The 17,023-nt window shown below is 51.0% G+C and overlaps 1 protein-coding gene across 9 annotated transcripts in view; it reads left to right on the top strand.

Moving 5' to 3' along the window:
* FMNL2 (formin like 2) overlaps window positions 1–16,830 on the top strand; it is a 130,051-nt gene extending 113,221 nt beyond the window's left edge. The window contains exons 16-28 of one of the 9 annotated variants that reach the window (XM_054070723.1): window positions 1,260–1,280; window positions 3,743–3,867; window positions 4,804–5,006; window positions 5,217–5,451; window positions 6,152–6,220; window positions 6,376–6,456; window positions 7,485–7,614; window positions 8,039–8,202; window positions 8,415–8,516; window positions 8,997–9,095; window positions 9,965–10,088; window positions 13,396–13,442; window positions 14,789–16,830. In XM_054070723.1, the coding sequence (XP_053926698.1) occupies window positions 1,260–1,280; window positions 3,743–3,867; window positions 4,804–5,006; window positions 5,217–5,451; window positions 6,152–6,220; window positions 6,376–6,456; window positions 7,485–7,614; window positions 8,039–8,202; window positions 8,415–8,516; window positions 8,997–9,095; window positions 9,965–10,088; window positions 13,396–13,442; window positions 14,789–14,827 (1,439 nt within the window). In that variant the 3' untranslated portion in view covers window positions 14,828–16,830. Of the gene's footprint in view, window positions 1–1,259; window positions 1,281–3,742; window positions 3,868–4,803; window positions 5,007–5,216; window positions 5,452–6,151; window positions 6,221–6,375; window positions 6,457–7,484; window positions 7,615–8,038; window positions 8,203–8,414; window positions 8,517–8,996; window positions 9,096–9,964; window positions 10,089–12,038; window positions 12,173–13,395 lie in introns of all 9 variants that reach the window. The other 8 variants (XM_054070719.1, XM_054070720.1, XM_054070726.1 and 5 more) reach the window with 8 other exon arrangements.
* Window positions 16,831–17,023: the final 193 nt, after the last annotated feature.

Here is a 17,023-nt window from a genome sequence, read left to right as displayed (position 1 = left end):
CAAAGCTTCATAGCTTGGATTTCTTCTGAGAAAGGGATGAAGAAATGTCTGTGCAAAAAAAAGGGTCAGCTTCTTGTAAGTTTTTGGAAGGGAGAAAAATTACTGACTCTCTTTAATCATGGTTTTATGCTCTCTCTGACATTCGCCAAGCGAGTAAATGCTAATGGGTATCGCGCCATTCCCCCCAGGAGATCTCAAGAGCTAGAGATGAGTCCAGAAGGACGCCGAGGAGCTCTGATTAATAGCTTATTTTTCACAAACTGATTAAATATTCCAGCCTTTAAAGTTTCTTCTGAAAGAGAAAAGCATCATGGAACTAGAGGGTCCCAGGGTGTATTACAGAAACCAGAAAGCAGAAGCGCAGAGATTCCGGGCTGATCCGTTCCTGGTGGGTTTGGCAGAGCAGGCCGTGGTTCTGCCGCGTGCGATGCTGGATGTGGCCCTGCTGGTGCGGCACCAGAGCTGCTGTGAGCAGCAGGGCTTGTGCTGCCAGGCCCCCAGACACCATGCAGCATCCTTAGGGCTATTAATTTGAGCTATTAATTAGGTATTAATTGAGGATGGGAAGAGTGGAACAAGTACTGGAGGGCTGGAGCCCCTCTGCTCTGAGGCCAGGCTGAGGGAGTTGGGGTTGTTCAGCCTGGAGAGGAGAAGGCTGTGGGGAGACCTTAGAGCAGCTTCCAGCAGGGAAAGGGTCTCCTAGAAAGCTGGGGAGGGGCTTTTTCCAAGGGCCTGGAGGGACAGGATGAGGGGGAATGGCTTTAAATTGGAAGGGGGAAGATTTAGATGAGACATTAGGAAGAAATTGGAGCAGTGGGGTCTGCCCCATCCCTGGAGGGGTTCCAGGCCAGGTTGGATGGGGCTTGGAGCCCCTGAGCCAGTGGGAGGTGTCCCTGCCCATGGCAGGGGTGGCACTGGATGGGCTGTGAGGTCCCTTCCAAAGTGAAACCATTCTATGATTCTGATTCTCCTGCTTCTGTGCGTGGCTCCGTGGAGCTGCAGGGGTGGCAGGGGGGAGCCACAGCCAACTCCTCTGTAGGCCCTGGGGTTGGTTGCTCGAAGGTAGACAGGATGGATGCTTTGTTCTCCATCGGGTTAGCAGAGTGAAAACTCCTTTTCCTGAAACCATGGCCACGCAGAAAGGAGCGTTTCTCAGGGCAAGACCCTTCTGGGTTACACGGGAGTCGGTGAAATGAGAAGGTTTGCTTTTCTGACCATTACTAACACTTTTTTCTCTGTTCTTTCTGCTTCCTGCTAAGACGGGCCAATCAAGCTCTTCTGTAGGTTTCTCTCTGCTAAGTATTGACCTCCCTCCCCACCTTTCCCTCCGCGCTGTGCCCGTGTGTGTGTGTGTGTGGACTTGGGTGGGTGACGGGGAGGGGGAGGTTGGCACAGGGGCTTTGCCGGTCTCAGCCAGAGCACACGCAGTAGCTGTGAGGATGGTGTCAACCGTCAGGATTTGGCACTCGGGAGGCCCTGATTCAGCAAAGCACTTCAGTGAGTAATTAAGACGTGTGGTTTCTTTGGAGCCATCCTCAAGCTCCCGGCACTGGTCGCGTCAAGGAGAAGCATTTCCCAGGGAGGCTAAGTGATTTCGCTGGCTGTGAGTACCCTCGGCGGCACCGCGCCTTCGGATATCACCTGGCCAGGGCTCTGAAACAAAGGAGGAAGGGAAATTTTAAGAGCTTTTGATAATCATCTACACCAGGAACCATCACACAAAGCAATTAACTTCCTTCCCTGTCCTGAAACAACCCCGGAGCAGTTAATACTCTATTCTAATGTGTGCGGAATTCACAGAATATCTTGAGTTGGAAGGGACCTATAAGGCCCAACTCCCTGCAAGGGGAGAATGGTTCTTTTTCCTGAGTATTTAGACTAAAAAAGCTGTTTCTTTTTCTTATTTCAGGAATAATTTTAAAGTAACCACATTAATTAAGCAGAGAATAAAAAACTGTTTAGTTTAGATGAGCAGACGTTGATCATGTGTGCTCATGTCTTCCAGATGGATAAATATCCTCCTCCAAATACACAGCTGAATAGTGTGTGTGTTCCCTGTGCTTTGTTTCAAGGAAATTCTCTTGCCAGCAATTTACTCTTTGTGATGTCCCTGCAAAATAAGCACAAGTGTGAAGGGAATGTGGGCACACAACTCAGTTCTTCGTTTAGGAGTGGGATGGCAAAGCAAGGAGAATGTTCTCAGCCTTCACCCAGCTCCGGTGCACAACAGGTTCCACTGGAAGAGGTCATGCCTGTCCTGGCAAAACCACACACACACACAGAACCGTTAGGGGACAGCAAAATAATGGCTTGCTCAAGTGCTTTGCAACCTGGGAACCAGCTGTCTTCTTCCCCTCTGTGCCTCTCGGCCACCGGCTGCTGCCGAGGGCTCCTTGTTCCAGAACTAGACAGGAACGACAGGGCTTCTGTTTCATGTGTGCAGCTTGGAAAGAAATAGCTGATTTTCTAACTAATTTGGGCACAAAACGGTGACAGATCGCTTTAACAAACATCTTGATTTTGTAGCAGTACCTTCGTGTTTGCATCCAGGTACAAAGAAGTGAGAACTGATTTACAGAAATTATTCATGTAGCATCCAGACCTGTTAGGAATCTGTTCTTTTCCTTCCTCCAGCACTGCTTTTTGTACTCAGAGCACAGATTAATGAGAGCAGTCAGGCTTCATTTAAGACTTTAAGACCTTAGAGCAGCTTCCAGTGCTGAAAGGGGCTCCAGGAGAGCCGGGGAGGGGCTCTGGATCAGGGAGGGCAGAGACAGGATGAGGGGGAACAGCTTTAATGTGAAAAGAGGGGAGATTGAGTTGAGATATCAGGAAGAACTGTTTTGCTGTTCAGGTGGGGAGGCCCTGGCCCAGGGTGCCCAGAGCAGTGGGGGCTGCCCCATCCCTGGAGGGGTTCCAGGCCAGGTTGGATGGGGCTTGGAGCCCCTGATCCAGTGGGAGGTGTCCCTGCCCATGGCAGGGGTGGCACTGGATGGGCTTTGAGGTCCCTTCTAACCCAAACCATTCCATGAGTCTATGAAAATAGATCACAGATTCCGTGAATCTGGTGCATTTTTGTAGCATCTCTGTGTAGGTTGTTAGATCGTATATTGGTTCTGCACAGTGCAAGAATAAATCTGGGCCTTCGACCATGTTAGAGCTCACGTGGGCTGTGGCTCACCTGCTTTTGCTTTAACCTGGAGAAGCAGCACTGCTCCATTGCAGCAGGAAGGGACTGTCCCCCCTACCAAAACCTTGGAAACCTTAGGAAAAGGGCATTTTTAACCTTGTCACCTATTCCTTATTGCATTTTGTGACCGGGGTCACAAATGTAGCTGTGCTTCAGCTCCTACCAGGGTGGGCTCTGCTGCCAGCAGGACAGGGTTAAACTCAACCACTCTCTCTGTTTTCCGTAGTGTTTAAAAATAGCCTGGGCTTTTAAATCACTCCAGACAACAGGCGGTAATAAAGTAATGACACATTTCCTTTAGTGAAGTTTTCGCAGCCCCTGGCGTTCAGTCCAGCGCTGCAGCGGCTGGGCCTGGAGCAGCCGAGGGGCTGGAAGAAAGCCTCTGCTTGTCGAGACAGAGAGGTCTTTCCAGGGTGATAATTTAGCTCTGGCGGGTTCTTCCTCTGGTGCTGAAACGACGACTTTAAAGCTGTAAAGACCACAGTGTGGGTATGTGGGGTTCTTCTCATTTCACTGGGGAATTAAATGTTTCCTCTCCTCTCCTGTCTTTAGCTGTGAAAATCAAGAAGCCGATCAAGACCAAGTTCCGCATGCCGGTGTTCAACTGGGTCGCCCTCAAACCCAACCAGATCAACGGGACGGTCTTCAACGAAATCGATGATGAGAGGATCCTGGAGGTAGGCGTGCTGCTCGCTGCCTTCTGTCCGTAACCCAAGTGGGCATCAGTCTCTGCAGGGATAGACTGCAGCAATTATTTTGGCAAATGGCTCGTCCGGTGGCTCCTGGGACCCACGAGGAAAGGTGTGAGGGTGAGAGTGGGCGCTGGAATGGAGTCACGGCTGCTCCGTTCCTGGAGGTGTTCAAGGCCACATTGGATGGGGCTTTGAGCAACCTGATGCAGTATGAGGTGTCTCTGTCTCCTCCCAGTGAACAAGGGATAGGACAAGAGGGAATGGCCTCAAGTTGCACCAGGGGAGGGTTAGATTGGGTATTAGGAAAAATATCTTTCCTGACAGAGTGGTGAAGCCCTGGCAGAGGCTGCCCAGGGCAGCAGTGGAATCCCCATCCCTGGAGGGACTCAAAATCCATGCGACTGTGGCACTTTGGACTTGGTTTAGCAGGCACATTTGGGTTGGGCTGACAGCTGGACTGGATGAGCTCAGAGGTCTTTTCCAACCTTTTCCATGATTCTGTGAATCAAGGGGAGGAAGATGCATTTTTCCGAGCCTAAAGTTGCCACTTGCGCCTGTTGGAGTTGGGCTTGGGTGGGTGGATCCGTGCCAGGGAGGGAAGCTGAGAGCAGCCCAGAGCAGAGCTGAGCGTGTCGAGCTTGCGTTCCCCCTGTACGCTGAAGGAGCTCATGGCTGGGCAAAGTCCTAACAAGGATATTTTCCTGAAATTGTGGAGGTGTTTGGGGCTGTTGGGGGTAGAGGCCAGATTTCCTGATCATGGACTGGGGAGCACGTGGTCGTTACCTCCTGCAGGCCCCGATCCAAGAGCTGTGCTGCAGTCACAGCATTGTGGGGTTTGTACTACAGCTCTGGCACAACATCAGGCAATGCAGGTTTCAGTGTTCGCTGCAGAAGGGATAAATGGTTTTCTTTCCTTTTTAGGATTTAAATGTGGATGAATTTGAAGAAATATTCAAAACAAAAGCCCAAGGTCCTGCCATTGATCTCACTTCAAGCAAGCAAAAGATAACTCAGAAAGGGTCAAACAAAGTCACGTTATTGGATGCCAACAGGGCCAAAAATCTTGCCATCACTTTAAGAAAAGCTGGGAAGACGGCAGATGAGATCTGCAAAGCGATTCACGTGTGAGTAAAATGCTTGTCAACAAAGAGAGCCTGAGAACGCTTTTGGTGAAGAAGTTTTCCCTGATGTCTAATCTGAACCTGCCCTGGCGCTGCTTGAGGCCATTCCCTCCCGTCCTGTCACCTGTTACTTGGGAGAGGAGACCAGCTCCCACTTTGCTTTTATGTAGACCCTTGTTGAAACACCCCTTCTTCTGGCTTGTTATCCCACAGGTTTGACCTAAAAACGTTGCCGGTGGATTTTGTTGAATGCCTCATGCGGTTCCTGCCCACCGAGAACGAAGTGAAGGTTCTGCGGCTCTACGAGCGGGAGAGGAAACCCATCGAGAACCTGTCGGATGAAGACCGGTTCATGATGCAGTTCAGCAAGATCGAGAGGCTGATGCAGAAGATGACCATCATGGCTTTCATAGGCAACTTTGCAGAAAGCATCCAGATGTTGACCCCGGTGAGCGAGAAGCGATCCCTGGGGACATGGGGGCGATGTGCTGGCAGGGATCAGGGCTTCCCAGGGGTCCAGGCTCGCCGTGGGAGCTGCGCTCTGCAGCACGGGCTGCCTTGTGGGGAGCAGCACCGTGATGCGAAGGCGTGGGCCAGGTGGTGAAGGTTAAAGGGCTTTGAATTTTCCTAAGACAGAGAGGTGGTTTGAGTGTTACAGAGTGATTATCAGTTCTCACAGAACAGGAAACAATTAATTGCACAAATTAAGATGTGGTTTTCTAGCTATATTTTCCTATATCAGCGACTCTGATGTCCCAGAGGCTGTTGGTACCCTGGACTGCCCCGTACTATTCTGTCTTTGCCCTGGGGAAGTTCAAAACCGGTTTAAATGAAGACCTGTTAGTTTGTATCATCAGGGAGCATTATCATCAGTGCTGGTCTGTGGGCTCTTTGAAGCGTGTTCAGCCTGATGCATCTTCCACAGTCATGAGGACTGAGATGTAAATACGCTTTGACCCAACCACATCTTACTGTGATGTAAAGTAATTATTTGAAACTCTGACGTGTCAGGGCAGGATAACATTCTTGCGAGGGCCTGTGGGATGGGTGAAAAACAAGAGGCGTTTTTCCAAATGTGAGTTTTTAGATGTTAATTTTCCTTTTGACCACATACATTGACCACAGCTCTTCCTGTTTTTTACCTGCAGCAACTTCACGCAATAATAGCCGCGTCTGTATCAATAAAGTCATCTCAAAAGCTTAAGAAAATACTGGAGGTAGGTCTGGTTTTAGGTACGTTCAGCAGTGCCATCACTCACTGGTGCATCCCCAGAAACCGTACGTGGATGCCAACAAACCAGCTCTGCGTCCAGAGGCTTCTAGAGCACCGTGCTTTTGTCCTGACTATTCATGCTCTGTTTCATCTCGGCAGATAATCTTGGCTCTTGGAAACTACATGAACAGCAGCAAACGAGGAGCTGTGTATGGATTCAAGCTACAGAGTTTAGACCTGGTAGGTAAAACCAGAGAGATCGGGATGGGGCGAGGTGGGAATGGATTTCATGTACGCAGGGAGTGGCTGCTTGGGGACTTGATCGGTGCTTTCCATCCAGGGAAAGCAGGGAGCGGCACTGGAGAGGGTGCTCCTTGCCAGGCAGAACGTGCTTGCTTTGCCTGGTCAATGAGAAGCTCAACGTGAGCCGGCAGCGAGTGCTCCCAGCCCAGAAACCAACCATGTCCTGGTCTGCACCCAGAGCAGCGGGACCAGCAGGGAGGGAGGGGATTCTGCCCCTCTGCTCCACTCTGTGAGACCCACCTGGAGCCCTGTGTCCAGGTCTGGAATCCTCAGCACAGGGAGGACATGGAGCTGTTGGAGCGAGGCCAGAGGAGGCCACAAAAATGATCCGAGGGCTGGAGAACCTCTGCTCTGAGGACAGGCTGAGAGAGTTGGGGTTGTTCAGCCTGGAGAAGAGAAGGCTGCGGAGAGACCTTAGAGCAGCTTCCAGTACTGAAAGGGGCTCCAGGAAAGCTGCGGAGGGGCTCTGGATCAGGGAGGGCAGAGACAGGATAAGGGGAAATGATTTTGAGCTGAAAGAGGGGAGATTGAGATGAGGTCTTAGGGAGAACTGTTTTGCTGTTCAGGTGGGGAGGCCCTGGCCCAGGGTGCCCAGAGCAGTGGGGGCTGCCCCATCCCTGGAGGGGTTCCAGGCCAGGTTGGATGGGGCTTGGAGCCCCTGAGCCAGTGGGAGGTGTCCCTGCCCATGGCAGGGGGTGGGACTTGATGGGCTTTGAGGTCCCTTCCAACACAAACCATCCCATAATATTATGATTCTATCGTTGTGGGGGATCACTTAGGATAAGGCACGTGTTTTCAGAGACTCTGCAGACCAGAGCTTGAAAACTACCTGCTAAACACTTCAGTGAGCTTTTCCAGCCATCCCATATTGCAGAAACACCAGGGAAAGGAGAACGTGGGTTGGGACACTCTGCCCGGAGCCTGCTGCTCCTCCATTCAGCACTCTCTTTCCCTTTTCTCCCCAGCTCCTGGAGACAAAGTCAACAGACCGAAAACAGACTCTGCTGCATTATATTTCTAATGTGGTCAAGGAGAAGTACCACCACGTATCTCTCTTCTACAACGAACTTCATTATGTGGAGAAAGCTGCTGCAGGTATCATCACCCTCCTGCTCCTGGCTAGCGGTGGTGGCACGCGTGTTGTGCCAAAGGCTGGCAGCACACCACGTGGGGGCTGGGGGGGCTCTCTGGGGGGGAAGTGTTCCAGCTGTGGCTTTGGGTGCTCTTGATCAGGGAGTGCAGGGATGGGACGAGGGCGAATGATTTTGAGCTGAAAGAGGGGAGATGGAGGTGAGATCTTAGGGAGAAATGTTCTGCTGTTCAGGTGGGGAGGCCCTGGCCCAGGGTGCCCAGAGCAGTGGGGGCTGCCCCATCCCTGGAGGTGTTCCAGGCCAGGTTGGATGGGGCTTGGAGCCCCTGAGCCAGTGGGAGGTGTCCCTGCCCATGGCAGGGGGTGGCACTGGGTGGGCTTTGAGCTCCCTTCCAGCCCAAACCATTCCATGATTCTATGATTTCCTAGTGTCTCTTGAAAACGTCCTCTTGGATGTGAAGGAGCTGCAGAGAGGGCTGGATCTGACGAAGCGCGAGTACACCATGCATGACCACAACACGATGCTGAAGGAGTTCATTCAGAACAATGAAGGGAAGCTAAAGAAACTGCAGGATGATGCCAAAATAGCCCAGGTGTGTATTTATTCTGGGGGTTTCTCGAGGAGGTGAGAGTGGCAGAAGGGAGGAGAAGGTGCAGTGACATGGATTTATTCCCAAGTCCAAGTGTCCGCTGTAGATGTGCTGGCCTGAGCCAAGGGTTTCACGTGCCGGGGAAATCACTCCCTCTGTGCTGAACGTGGCAGTGATGGATGGTGAGTTCATCATGAAATCTGTGCCGTTTGCAGGATGCCTTTGATGATGCCGTGAAGTACTTTGGGGAGAATCCCAAGACGACGCCCCCCTCAGTCTTTTTCCCGGTGTTTGTCCGGTTTGTGAAGGCCTACAAGGTAAACAGGAGCATCGTCCTCTTCCCTTCTGTCCTTCTGAACGTGATCTGGTACCAGCAGGGGCTCCCCACAAAGCAGCCTGTGGCTCCCTCTGGCTTTGGAGCCGTGTGAGCCATCCTCGCCAGCACGGCATCCCCAGCCCAGGGCTGCACAGGGCTTTGGCTTTGGGTTGTTTTAAGGGCTGAATGACAACACAGCTGTCTGAGATGCCGGAGGAACCCTCACAAATCAAATGTCTGGGCTCGGCAGCTTGCACCTTTAGCCCTTTTTGGGACTGGGAGAGGATGGTTGGTGCGACCTGGGAAGGTCTCTCCCAGCCCAATTTTTCCAAACTGTGTTCAGAGGCAGCTAAATTCCTACACTTGATCTCACTTCCTTGGATTGCCCTGCAGTGCAAGTGGTGGTGGTGTTCGTTTGTAACGTTTAGATTCCCTGTAGCAACTGGAAGCTCTAACCTGTGGGGTTTTTTGTGATAAACAGCAAGCAGAAGAAGAGAACGAGTTGAGGAAAAAACAGGAACAGGCCTTAATGGAAAAACTTATGGAGCAAGAAGCATTGATGGAGCAGCAAGACCAAAAGGTATGAAACAGATCCAGCTTGCAGGCAGGAGCTGTCACGTTTGTGTGTTTTCCCTGGTAGTTAAGAAAGAAGAACTTCAGTTCCCTGGAGGTGTTCCAGGCCAGGTTGGATGGGGCTTGGAGCCCCTGAGCCAGTGGGAGGTGTCCCTGCCCATGGCAGGGGTGGGACTGGATGGGCTTTGAGGTCCCTTCGAACCCAAATCATTCCATGATTCTGTGAAGAAAATCTGAACAGCCACAAGTCCTCTCGCCCACAGTGCCGCTGGCTGAACTTCAGCCAACTCTGGCCTTGGATCCATCTAAAACCTTGTTGTCATTCAGTGAGCAGAGCTTCCTGGTGCTCACCCGGACAAGGAGCGATCCTGCCCTGTCCGAGTGTGGCAGCAGCCCTGAGCCCCACGGTACCATTTTGTAGGAATTGTTCTGGCCTGTTTATTTTTGATCTGAGCTTTAGATTTGCTGGAGAGATTCCCCAATAGCTCTAAAACAGCCACTTTGTTGACTGGTGGTGTTGGGATCTTTTGTCCCATCCAAGCTTTTTCCCCCTGGAAGGAAAACCCATGCTTCTTGTTCCCCTAATGCTTATCAGAGGTAGGAGCTCAGAGCTTTAGTTCCAAGAGATGAGGAGACCTGGAAATAAATGGCTAAGGTAGAGGAGAGCAGCCTGGCAGCTGGGTTAACTCATGACTCTGCCCATCCTCTCCACGGGACGCGAGCTAACAGCACGCATGTGTTCCCGGTCTTGGGAAACTGGGCAGAAAACTGGTCTGCTTGCTCCCAGTGGGATCACCTGGTGCTCCACGTTCAGGAAGAGAAAAACGGGGCACCTGGAGCTCAGTCCTTACCAAATCCTCTCTGCTTTGCTTTCAGTCTCCTTCACACAAAACAAAGCGGCAGCAGCAAGAGCTGATTGCGGAGCTCAGACGGCGGCAAGTCAAGGACAACAGGCACGTGTACGAAGGGAAGGATGGTGCTATTGAAGATATCATAACAGGTAAAAGCCTTTTGTTCCCTAATCGTGGAGGTCCTTTCGCAAAGGCTAACAATGTGTATCGGCCTGGTAGCTACTGGAAGTGTTTTGTGTACTTAAAAAAGTGTGACTTGAGCGCAGCTTAGGGAAGCGGTTATGTGATGTGACTCCAATCTAGAAACGATTGCTAAGAGTACCCAACAGCCAAACCCCAGTTACCTGCCTTTCTGCGTCCGCTGTGCAGCCCTCGGGCACACACGCTCTGTTTTGTAGTTGTTCCCCTCAGCATGCGAGCACGGCCTCGGCTCTGATCTTCAGAGCGGCCGGTTTGGCGCCCGAGCTCAGCGATGCTCCCTGGGGATGTGCATGCTGTGCGGGTCTTTCCCAAAACTCATTTTTTCCCCCCAGGAATGGACTGAATGGCAGATGTTTAACATTATTAAGAGCTGCATTTTCCTTAGAAAGCACTAACAGGAATTGCAGCACACGATTGCGCCGTTACAGCGAATCATTGAGTCAAACCTGAGTGATCTGTGACCCTAAACTGCTGGGTTTTGTGCTGCTTGGTTTAGCAGGGAAAGGCATAGAATCATTAAGGTTGGAAAAGACCTCTAAGATCATCCAGTCCAACATCAGTGAGTCCGCGCTGATCCCCAACCGAGGACTGGAGCGAGAGGGGCAGAGACAGGCAGGACCACGGTGCTAAGATTTGCTGCCTTTTAAACTGTGTTTTACTGGAGAGTTGAATCATTTTTAATCCACGCAGCTGCTCCGATTGCAGTACTTTTGATGTTACTGCACATTCTTCACCTCACGGAGCAGAGTTCTAATCCTTCGATAGCTTCACAGATGTACATTCCTATCGCACAGGAGCTCAAAGACAGCTCTTTGGGCAGCATTTCCTTGGCTCCTGCTCCTGAATGTCTTTCACACTGTTTTTTCCCTGCAGCAGGGCAGGAGAGCTTTTTTACTGCTCCATAAGGAAAGCCAGGCTTTTTTCCCAACTAAATGCCAGGGCTGAAATACTTGAAGCTTTCACCTCTCTTTTTAACCTTGATTAATAGCTTCCTAAGATATTGTCCTTTATTTAAAGGGTGTTGTAATATCTAATCTGTTGCTGCTTCTACAACTCCTTCAGACTACTGGAAGCTTGTTTGAATGGTAAAGTGGTTCTCCTGCCCCGTGGGAGAAGCCGATTGTGTGGCAGCAGAACATTCCCACGCAAAAGCAGTCTAGGGACTCAAAGGGAGCATCTCCCTTGTGCCTGGGATTTTCCGTTATGGGGGTGTCTCAGAGCGTGTTGTGATAGAGGGTAGGCAGGAGGTCAGGTGGGAGCGAGGTCACTTGAATGCAGGCTGGGAGAGCTGATGATCTTCAACCTGGAGAAGTGAAGGCTCTGAGCAGACCTTAGAGCAGCTTCCAGTGCTGAAAGGGGCTCCAGGGAAGCTGAGGAGGGACATTTTCCAACGGCATGGAGTGACAGGATGAGAGGGAACGACTTTAAATTGGAAAGGGGAAGATTTAGGTTAGACATTGGGAAGAAATTCTTCACGATGAGGGTGGGGAGGCCCTGGCCCAGGGTGCCCAGAGCAGTGGGGGCTGCCCCATCCCTGGAGGGGTTCCAGGCCAGGTTGGATGGGGCTTGGAGCCCCTGAGCCAGTGGGAGGTGTCCCTGCCCATGGCAGGGCGGGGACTGGATGGGCTTTGAGGTCCCTTCCAACCTGTGATTCTATGAATACGGCCCATGAGTTCTCTCTCAAAATGACTGAAAGCAGCGTAAAATGAGAAATACTCACTCAAAGACTTAACAATGTCTTTGTGGCCAAAGCCTGCTGAACCGCAGAGTGATCAGACACTGGTTGGAAGGCGTAGAACCGCCCCTGAGTGTCCGTAGCTGAGCACTAACACTGTACTAATGCGATAGACGCGCTTCTCACGGCTCTGTTTGTCTGTTTGGCTGTTATTCCCATGCAGTGCTGAAGACTGTGCCCTTTACTGCTCGAACCGCCAAGCGGGGCTCTCGGTTCTTCTGCGAACCTGTTCTCACTGAGGAATTCCATTACTAAACTATTCCTCTTTCACATCTGATGCTCTTAGACAAAAGAAAGGTTGCTGTAGATTTTTGACCCTTCTCCCTTTGTACGGATCTCAGCCAGGATCATGTGAATGTTGAGTGTATAGCGATGTCCGGCGTCCACCCACCGTTGTATTTGTCACCTCTGTTGCATGTTCTTGTGCGTCAGTCACGTTTTGTTCCATCCCATCGACTTCGCACTGGATGCTTTTGGCTGCCCGTGCGTGTCAAAGGCATCTCTGACAACAAACGCCATAGAACAGTGAATGGTGGAAGTCACGGTAGATGTGGTGCAGGTTTCCTCCAGCCCGCAAGGCTGAGAGGATCAGATGCAAGTAGTGACCGTCCACTTGGCTTTTCTATGTCATCTCTGGCCCGCAGATCTTCCTCTGTGCGCCAGTACCGTGCATGTGAGACACCAGCTGTATGCCAAAGCGAACTCGCGGTCTGCATGAACTAAGTGGGACTTCCCTGGGGTTGACTTTCTGGCTTGGAAGGGTTCTCCGTAGCGATGTACATCCTCTGCGAGGAGTTTAGACTTTTTAACGAGCACCTGCATGTTTGTCTGCATGTGGGATACGGGATAAAACCTTTTCTCGCTCAGTCACGTCCATATCTAATGTTTCTCAGTTCCATGCCAACGTTATGTAGCTAAATCCCAAAGGTTTCCTGAGCGCTGAGCAGTTTGAGCTCCCGTGGGCTGCGAGCAGCGCTGCAGGGATTGGGGGGAGAGGGAAGGAGCAGGGCTGGGGGAACGTCTCAGAACCTCAGAAGTTGTGATGATGGAAAGCTTGACATGGAACTGAGCCGTCTACATCCTGTGGTGTCCTGAAGGGCGTGTTTAACCCCGCATGTCTGTCGACACTGTTGTCTTGATTTAAGGACTCAGCGGCTTAAGCAGACAACAGTGTTCGCTTCTGCCGTGTGTATTTCTATGAATGCTTCTAATAAAATTGTGTTCCGTAACCAGCTCAGCGGTTATTCGCTCTTTCCAGTTAATCGCTGTCCTATCTTCCTGGAGCCATTCTTCAAAGCAGCTTGGAATTTGGTTAGCGAGCGGCGGGGCCGGCCCTGCCCTCTCCATGTCTAACCTCCGCTCGGAGCCTTGGCCTCACCCCGTCTCGCTCTGTTGGCTGACGTGCCTGGGAGTTTGGAACGCTGAGTTGACTTGCTCTTCATTTTCCATCCCATTTTTTTTTTAACTTAACCATCATTTTGTGTTTTGTTTTGTTTTGTTTTGTTTTTTCTTCTGTTTAGCCCTAAAGAAGAATAATATCACTAAATTTCCAAATGTTCACTCGAGGGTAAGGATTTCTTCTAGCACACCGGTGGTGGAGGATACACAGAGCTGGCAAGCATCACTTTTTACTTAGCTTCCTCCTCTCTCTGTATGCCAGGCAGCCTCTCGGTAGATGTGGCTAAGCGTAATACTGGTGAGAGCCAAAATGAGGCTGGAAATGGTTATTTTCACCCTCCGTGGTGCAGGGGATCCTTAGGCCATGGGCTGGTAACCGTCTTCACGCTCCCTCCACTTTGGCCCTCTCTCTTCCAAGTCAAGTGGGAGTGTCCCTGCCCGTGGCAGGGGTGGAATTGGATGGGCTTTAAAGTGCCTTCCAAACCAAACCATTCTATGATAGGCAGCCTTATTCCCAGGTTTTTTAAGCCCTGTGGCTTCCTGGATGTTCTGCTGCTCTGGTCTCAGTCCTGCTACAGCCACTGAACAGGACATGGGGTGCACCAAAAGGTGAGAAGTTTGGGAGTTCTATTCAAGCCAAGATAGAAGTCAGCCAGGAAACTGGAAGGAGGGTTTGCCCAATCCAATGCAAATTTGATTTCCAGGCGAGGAATATTTTAACTTGAAGTAGGCTTTAGGTGCACCAAATGTGCTCGTTTTGTCATCGCTGCACGTGTAACAGCACATGTAACACCGGCTTTCATCAACATGGCCATCTCCAGCTTTCTCCACTGTTCCATCCACCGCGTGCTCAGTGTTCCCTCCTCTTCACATCCCAGCAGCAGCGGCAGGGCCGGGCGTTGAGGAGGAAGGGGTTGGTGGCCACTCCGCTACCTTCACCTACTGAAGCATCTTTTTAAGCCGCTTGCAGCGTTCCAGCTGCTTTATCTCAGGGCACCCTCTTTTAGATAACGGGTACGTAGGGATGGTAGACCCATCCTTGCGTTGACAAACACTTCCACCGTGGTACCCTGGCTGGCACGTCTTCCATGAGCTTCATCCCGCTTTCAAAACCTCCTTCAGCTCATGCTAGCATTGGAGAAGCTGCGTGAAAGGCCGAGGTGTACGTCAGGCAAACTGATTTCAGTTGACATTGCCTTTCTGACCAACGTTGATGACCACGAGCGGCCCATGGGTGGGGAGACATTCAGACTAACCTGATGGCACAACTCCATTGAGTCTCACCAGCATTCCAGCGCGTTCACCAGTATTACCTGCTGCTTGGGTGCGTAGTAGAGGGCACGGCAGTATTGGCTCACTTCTGCTCTCGTTGGGTTCAAGTCCCTTCTCCTATCCCTACACAAGCTGCTTTGATTGGCTTCCAGCAGGACTTTTCCTTGTCTCGGCTGCGTGTGTGTGCGTGCATGCGCGTGGGCGAGCCGTGCGTGCTTACGAACGCCGCTTTCCTCTCCGCAGATCTTAGAAACCAGCCGTACCGACGGGCCGACGCGGTGAGGAGAAGCGTCAGGCGGCGCTTTGATGATCAGAACTTGCGCTCCGCAAACGGTGCTGAGATAACCATGTGAGCTGGAGCCTGCGGGTGCCCAGGAGAGGGGGGCTTGCGGGATACCTTGTCCGTGGGAACTCTGTGCACTGCCACTCACTTACAGCCTTGGGAACAGTAAAATTCACCTTCGAAAGGGCTCAAAGACCTAGAAAACGCATAGGAACGCCAGCGTCTCCACTCAACCGTAGCTAACAAGTGCCTAAAATTGAAGTACCTGCTCAAATTAATCGAAGCAATAGGACTTGATTTGATTGGGTATCTTTTTACACCAATACATGATTCAGTGTTTTTAACCAAAATGTAAAGTACGTGTTGTTTTTGGGTGTTCACTTTGGTTTGGTGATCTAAAAGTTCAGCGAATGGTCTCGTGTGGACCTGACCCGCATCCCGGCTGGTTGTGACCAGGGAAAACTTGGACGTGCTCTGCTTTTAAATGCACCCCTGTGCCGGCTGCCGAGGGGCGAACCCCGGCGCTGGCTGCACTTACTGGCTTTTGGGTTTGTTTTGTAAAAAGTAAGACTTTTAAGGGCTTTCTCTCTGTGATACGGACAGAATTCCAAGAAGAAGCCGGTCCTTTTTCCCACCATGGGAGCTGGGCCACGCGCATCGGCGATCACGTGGTGCGCGGCAGGCGGACACGAGTCTCACCGGGAGGTTGTGTTGCGCGAGGCAGGGCTGCGGCACGGGGTGCAGGGGGACACGGGCAGGTTGGGAGCAGTGCGAAGGGATGGTCAGCAGCTGGAATAATGATGTATTTATCAATTAGCACTAAGGTATTAACATCTACAGTCAGTATTGGGACCGCAGCGGTTCTTACTTGTGCAGAGAAGCATCCCGTGCCCTGCTCTGTGGGATGAACGCCCGCTCCGGCTGAAGGATCCGTGGACAATCCAGTTCAGCTTCCCTGCGAAGGATATTCCATTGGCGAATGGAAGCACAGCCTAAACCCCCCTCCAGGTTCCAGGTGATGCGTTGTGTTTTTAAATCTCCAGAAGGGAACAGAGCCTTTAGCACCGTCGCACACCCCGGCGGCCTCTGCACACCCCGAGCAGCGAGACGGCGCCGGATTCCTGCCGGAAGGGTACGAGATCTTCTCTGAGGGGAGGAACTGGGCTGAAGAGAGAAGGTTGTGCTTTCCAAGACCCATTTTGCTTCCAGCTTAACCTGTCCTGGCCTCACTGCATCCATGTGTTAATTGTAAAATTTCTTGTATAGTATTTAACCACTGAATTCCTTTTTCCTTTACGTTGTGCTTACGTGAACCACTGGTGAAGGTCCCGTTTTATTCCTCGGATAATGTGTAGTTATATGAGAATCTGTTTTTAAATGTACAGATATTTTGCTACAAAATCGGTGCCGTTTTTTTATGGTTTTTACACTTCTCTTCGATTCCCACTTTCGCCTCTGGGTAATATTGTAAATAGTGTTTAAAAAAGAAAGAAAAAGCATCAGCCTGTGCTATACAATCTGAATGTTATTTTAACTTATAGTTTTTGGTTTTATATTTAACTAAAACAGACAGTTTGGGGCTCAACGTTACCACATTGACCTCCGCTTTACCTATTTACAGGGCGGTTACTGTAAAACCGCCACCTCCTCGCATTTACAGCCGCGTGCGCTCGCCGTGCTAAAGAGAACGTGCCAACCACCTCTGTCTGCGACAGCCGCAGCGGAGCAGCCTAATCCGCCTTAGAAAAGGGGACAATTCATCTCATACATCCTTAGGTAATGGGTAAAAGCTCCATCTCTCACATTCTTAAGCTCTAAGGTATTTTTTAATTGAAGATAAAATGACCGTACAGCTTGACCAGAGCGCTGGCATGTTCTCTTTACTGGTTTTCTAGTGCTAGACCTGCTTCCTCGCCGTGTTAGACGTGTTTTATACAGCAGTTCATGTTACTTTCCTGGTCTGTTCTGGCCGACGATCAAATAAACTATTTACACTACTACACCGGAATCTGGAGCGGGTTTGTCACTTCTATTTGTTCCACAGACGGGGCTGTTGGAGGGGTGGACACAGGGGAGGGGGGTTGGAAGGGTTGGGGTTTCCCGGGTGTGGTTGGTTTTCAAACCACTGCTGTTTGCTTCACAGCTCCGTGACTGCAAACGCACCCTCGTGCTTTTGTTCTGTTTGTTTGTGTGGG

Source organism: Cuculus canorus, chromosome 6, assembly GCF_017976375.1.
Source record: "Cuculus canorus isolate bCucCan1 chromosome 6, bCucCan1.pri, whole genome shotgun sequence".
NCBI classification, from domain to species: domain Eukaryota; kingdom Metazoa; phylum Chordata; class Aves; order Cuculiformes; family Cuculidae; genus Cuculus; species Cuculus canorus.
The sequence above is the reverse complement of the archived record's forward strand: the minus strand, read 5'-3'. Positions and strand labels throughout refer to the sequence as shown.